The 5,738-nt window shown below is 38.5% G+C and overlaps 1 protein-coding gene across 1 annotated transcript; it reads left to right on the top strand.

Moving 5' to 3' along the window:
* The first annotated feature begins 1,402 nt into the window (after positions 1–1,402).
* LOC142838438 (taste receptor type 2 member 39-like) lies at positions 1,403–2,356 on the top strand. The gene has a single exon (XM_075953904.1). It carries the CDS (start codon positions 1,403–1,405, stop codon positions 2,354–2,356), a length of 954 nt encoding a protein of 317 aa, XP_075810019.1.
* The last annotated feature ends 3,382 nt before the right edge of the window (positions 2,357–5,738 follow it).

Consider the following 5,738-nt stretch of genomic DNA (forward strand, 5'->3'; position numbering starts at 1 on the left):
AAAAGGAGAAGAGAAGAAGGAAGAAGAAAAGGAAGAGGAAGAAAAGGAGGAGGAGGAGAAGAAGAGGAGGAAGAAGAGAAAGAAGAGGAAGAAGAAGAGGAAGAGGAGGAAGAGGAGAAGGAGGAGAAGAAGGAGAGGGAGAAGAACTGTATGATGACACAAGTTAACATGACCATATGGAAGATGAAATTTATAAACAATTAATGGTTTCTGAGAGAAGAACTGGAGAGCTGAATTCTATAGGGATGACCCAATGGTAAGTTATCCAGGTTAATCATTCCTAACTGGTGAGCACTAAGCACAAGTACATAAGAACATTACTAAATGAACTTGGTAGTGTGTGTGTGTGTGTGTGTGTGTGTGTGTGTGTGTGTGTGCGCGCGCGTGTGTGGTCTTGGATAAAGAAGAGGTCAAAAATTTAAGAGGGTGTAGAAGAAGAACACATTGGAGAAGTTGGAGAGAGAGTAGAAACTATATAAATATATATATTTATATATGCTATATGAAATTATCAAAACCTTTTTGAGACAGGTTTGCTCTGTAGCTTCAGAGCCTGTCCTGGAAAGCACTCTGTAGACCAGGTTACCCTCAAACTCAGAGATCTGCCTGTCTGTGCCTCCCAAGTACTGGGATTAAAGGTGTGCACCACCACTGCCAAGTCAAAACTTTAAAAAAAAAAAGAAGAAGAAAGAAAGAAAGAAAAAGAATGGGCTCTGGAGTTAAATGACTTCTATTTGAATACCAAATCTCATACTCTTCAGCTGTGCGCTTTGGACAGGTGCGCATGACTCAAATTTTTCTTGTCTAAAAAGTGGATATAATAGAAATGTGCAATGTGTAAGTAGTGTGTGTGTGTGTGTGTGTGTACATGTGTATTGTTTGGACTTTATCTAGCACAAAATAAGAAGTCTCTATTTAAAATAGTATGAATGTATATGTACTTATATACACATTTAACAAATTCAGACACTTCAAACTGATCTATGTATATTCACATAGAGATATTTAATTTCTGAATTCCATGAGTTCACAATTGAAAACTCATTAAATAGTAACTTGTTTTACTATATTAAGTACTTAAGCTGAAGATGTCAAAAGCTGGCTTCCCAAAGCCATGTTAGTGGTTTATAATATTGAAACCATACAAGTGCTTCCCTGGAAGGCTTGACCAAATGGAAATACACATGTCCAAATCTAGGGAAAGCACTTGAAACCAAATAATTCCATCATTTGCATCTCCATATTTACAGATAAGAATTCGTGGATAAACAAATTAAGTGTGTTTGAGAATGGCACATGAGCTTCTTCCTCCTATGACATAAATCATGGGAGTTGGCAAGGACCTGCTTGTTGAATGTCAGGGACACATTTTCCTCCAGGCTCCAAAGGGAAACCACCCAGAATGGCTCAATCCAGCGACTACTGGATATACGAGGTGCCACCATTTGCCATCTTAATTTTGACAGTTGTAGCCACAGAGTGCCTCGTTGGTATCGTTGCAAATGGGATCGTCATGGCTGTGAATGTGGTCCCATGGGTTCAGAAAAAGGCAGTTTCCATAAATACTAGAATTCTGCTTCTCCTGAGTATATTCAGAATAGGCTTCCAAAGCATCATCTTGGTAGAAACGACGTTCTTCATATTCAAAGATTCTTTTTACGACAGTGTTTCCTATTGTTTCTCCAAAGTAAGTTTTGTATTCTTAAATTATTGCGACCTCTGGTTCACCGCTTTGCTTAGCTTCTTCCACTGTGTAAAGATTGCCAATTTTTCTTACCGCCTATTCCTTAAACTAAAGTGGAGAATTTCTGGATTAATGCCCTGGCTTCTGTGTCTCTCTGTGTTTATTTCACTCAGCTTCAGCGTGTTCTTCTGCAAGGACACCTACATTGTGTATAACAACAATTCACAAAGTTCCAACATCTTCAACCTCACAATGTACATGATTGAGACTAATGTGGTCAATGTGGCTTCTTTATTAAGTTTGGGAATCCTTCCTCCTCTAATCATGTCCACTGCAGCAACCACTCTGCTGATTTTCTCTCTCAGGAGACATACCCTGCACATGAGAAATAGTGCCACTGGCTCCAGAGACCCCAGCAGGGAGTCTCACATGAGGGCCATCAAGGAAACCAGCTGCTTTCTCATTCTCTATATTTCAAATGCAGCTGTTCTGTTTGTGTACATGTCCAATGTCGTCAATGCCAGTTTTTTCTGGAGTGTTGCGCTTAAAATTGTTCTGCCTTCCTATCCAGCTGGCCATTCAATTTTACTAATTCAGAACAACCCTGGATTAAGAAGAGCCTGGAAACAGCTTCAGTCCCAAATCCATCTGTATTTACAAAGTAGATTCTGATATCAGCTCCCAAGGAGTCCACACAACATAGACAACCAGCCCCTCAGTGTCTTTTCTTAGATCTTTCCTTCTTCTCCAGCTTTTTTCATCATATTCAATGGGATCCCTTCAGTTGTAAAGTCTCTGTATGGGACTGAAAATCATTACTCTCTCTAGTGCTTAGTGATGTTTAACTTATTTTTGTCTTTAAACCCTCTCTGCCTACTTCCCTTTCCTCTATGTAAGTACAGTGACTCTTAACACGCCCTACACATTGGAATTCCTAAGGCTAACTTAAAAACACCTAATCTGGCTTTGTGTTTCATGACAATCAATTAAGAATATCTGGTGTTCTAACCTAGAAGTTTTTCTAAGTACTCAGGGTGATTCTTATGTGCAGTCAGAGTTGCTACCAAAGCAGAAACTTCTAAAATTTGAGTTCCTGATCACTTCCCTCTCAATCTCTTCATCATGATCTTTCAACCATGTGGGACTTTTCTAACATCTGTAAACGCATTTGTGTCCAACCCCCAAAGTTCAAGCTAAATAATTTAGAAAGAGCTCTCAAAGATGACAATACAAAGAGCATCCCTCAACTAAAAACCATCATCTAACATTTTTTCTAGATATGTGGCTTTATGAATTTGTGGAAACTTGAAGTACACACAAGAAAAATCTTACTGAAGTCTTGCTCTTAATAAGTAAGAAAGCCTGCATATTCAAACTACAATATTACTGTGGAATTCAATTTTGTATTTATTTGCTATCTGTGTGTGAGTATGCCCTGACATGCATGTGCAAGTTAAAAGACAACTTGAAGGACTTAATTCTCTCCTTCTACCAAGTAGATCCTGGGAATTAAACTCAGGTCATCAGGCCAAGCAGCAAACCCCAAGTTTGTATTTTTAAAGGAAATAGTTGCATGTATATAGATTGAAAGAGTTCTATTGTATTCTTAAGTACAAAAAATGAGACTTGTGTTACTCCATTTGCATTTCTGCTTTCACAGAACACATATTTGAAGTGTATTTATATTTCTGTGCAAAATTCTGGAGTAGTGTGGCAAAGATATCGGCAGATGACTTCTTTATCAGATGGAGTCTGTGAGACGCATGATGCATTTGTACTGCATTATGCCTTTCTGTCATTGTTTGACCTTCAGTCCATTTTAGAAATCAGAACGGCAAGGATGTTTTTCTTGTCTATTCAGAAATTAGTATTACAGATGCAGCAGTGCTTCTTGGTGTGCTCTCAGTGTGCTGGCTTGAATTACGTGTTTCTCAGGAAATGATGACATGTGCTGTTAAACCCCAAGGCCATGGTCTTTTCTATGATGCTGTCGCAGAATGTGACTAACATTGAGATTTATGATGAACAGAAATATTTGACTCAGGGTCTCAAGTACAGAGAGATGTAACATTATAGCTGTGTGCTATCACATTCGTCTTTTTACATACATCCTCATGTCCTCATGCTTACATGCTTGTTCCTTACAACCAAGCCACCACCCTAGTTGCCTGCTGCAGTTGGGACATTATTTGAACATAGGAAGTTTGGCGTCCACAGTCAAAACAGCACCCAGCAACACATTTTTTACTAACCTGTCTGTGAAGACTTTAGTTTGCCAGTCAATACACATGTGGCGCTCTACTTGGAAGTTGTAAAATTAATTTCTCTTTTCCACTTTTAATGGAGTGCTCTGGACTACAGACAAGGGTGGCGCTATGATACAGTGGGAGAAAGACCTTTGCAGCATCCTATAGTGAGTTGGGGCCAAACTGTGGCTAGTGACAGAATATGCCATGTAGACATAGTATGGGTGTGGAGTTTATTGAGAAGAGAGGAGGGGAGGGAGGGAAAGAGAGAGACACAGAGACAGAGAGACAGAGGGGGAGGGAGGGGGAGACGAGAAAGAGAAGTGGGGAGGGAGGCAGACTTGCCTCAGTGGGAAGGCAGAGATCAGGAGTGAGGGGATCATGTCTCTTAAAGAGACCATTGCACCTGTGTATATGTTAGGACCTGCTTGCCAAATGCAGAGGGATATCAGGTTCCCAAGGAGAAGGACAAACTGTACCTAGAGACTAACAGGTGGGAACCAATTTAAAGTGGCTCTGACAACAATTTTTCAACCTTTTGAGGGTTATGGAGGCATATATTACAATATTTTTGCTTTATGGTGAACTTATCAGGATGTAGGCCAAATATAGGTAGAGAAGCATTTCCATCAATCTTCTCACCAAACATTCCTCTTTTTTTCTATTTCTATTTTAATTCTTTAATTGCTTCCTATATGTACATAATGAATTATAGTCATTCTCACCCCCATTAACTTCTCTTATTCCCCCTCTCTTTTCACTGAAATCCTTCTTCTCAATAAGCCCCCCTTCCTACTTCCATGTCTTGTGAGTGTGACCTACTGAGTTTCATTAGAGTTGATTACATGAAGCTAAGTGGCCATGTAGTCAAATGGCCTTTAAACACTCACGGGTATTCCTGTGGATCAATACTGTTTTCAGCCTTCCAGGGAAGCTTCTTGTCATATTGGGTGGCACCGAATGCAGTGGAGTCTCTCCCCTTTGAACTTCCTGATATCTCACTTCTGTATGCTTGCTTTTGTAAATTGGCTTAAGGGAGCTGTTTTCTTGTTTTCCTGCTTTTTTAAAACTTGAGGTAAAAGTTTTTCATACTGGAGAGTGTACACTGAAGTTTCCAACTAGAAAAGAATCTGTTTATCTGTGGCTGCATGTACATCTAAAACCTGTTTGAGACTTCTGTCTTCTGGATACCAAACATGATGTTTCTAATTCACTAACACTATTAGTGTGAGTTTTAGCTATCTGTCTCTTTTGTTTCTATAAACATAATAAAATTATATCCTCATACATCAGCTGGTCATTAGTTAAAATAAATACTTTACTTGGTCCTAAAATAAAGGTGGTGCTGCATTTAGATAGTCATGCAGAGATGAGAATAAGAAGAAATTGAATTGTCTACTAAAGAAATTGAATGATAAAAATGCAACAACAAAATAGCAATAAAAATGAAGAGTATGGAGTTTACAAGAAAAAGAATTAGTAAGAATATTGATAAAGTAGTCAAGTTCAAGTTAGAAGTGTTAAAGTTACTATCTGCAAGTGCTGATTGTCATTCTCAAATTTAGTTCTCTTGAGTATAAAATTATAGAGTTAATAATAAAGATATCATAGGACAGTTTATAACAGAAACTAAGATATTGTGTTCATGGTAAGTGGTTGACATGAATTAGCCATTTTGGTTGTTGCTTATCAGGAGCAACAAATGATGCTGAGTCACCAATCACCAGACATTGACCCAAGACAAATTCAGCAGAAAAAAAAAAAAATAAAAATATTCCACTGTCTATTTCTATATACAAAGAGCTACG

This window comes from Microtus pennsylvanicus, chromosome 19, assembly GCF_037038515.1.
Source record: "Microtus pennsylvanicus isolate mMicPen1 chromosome 19, mMicPen1.hap1, whole genome shotgun sequence".
NCBI lineage: Eukaryota > Metazoa > Chordata > Mammalia > Rodentia > Cricetidae > Microtus > Microtus pennsylvanicus.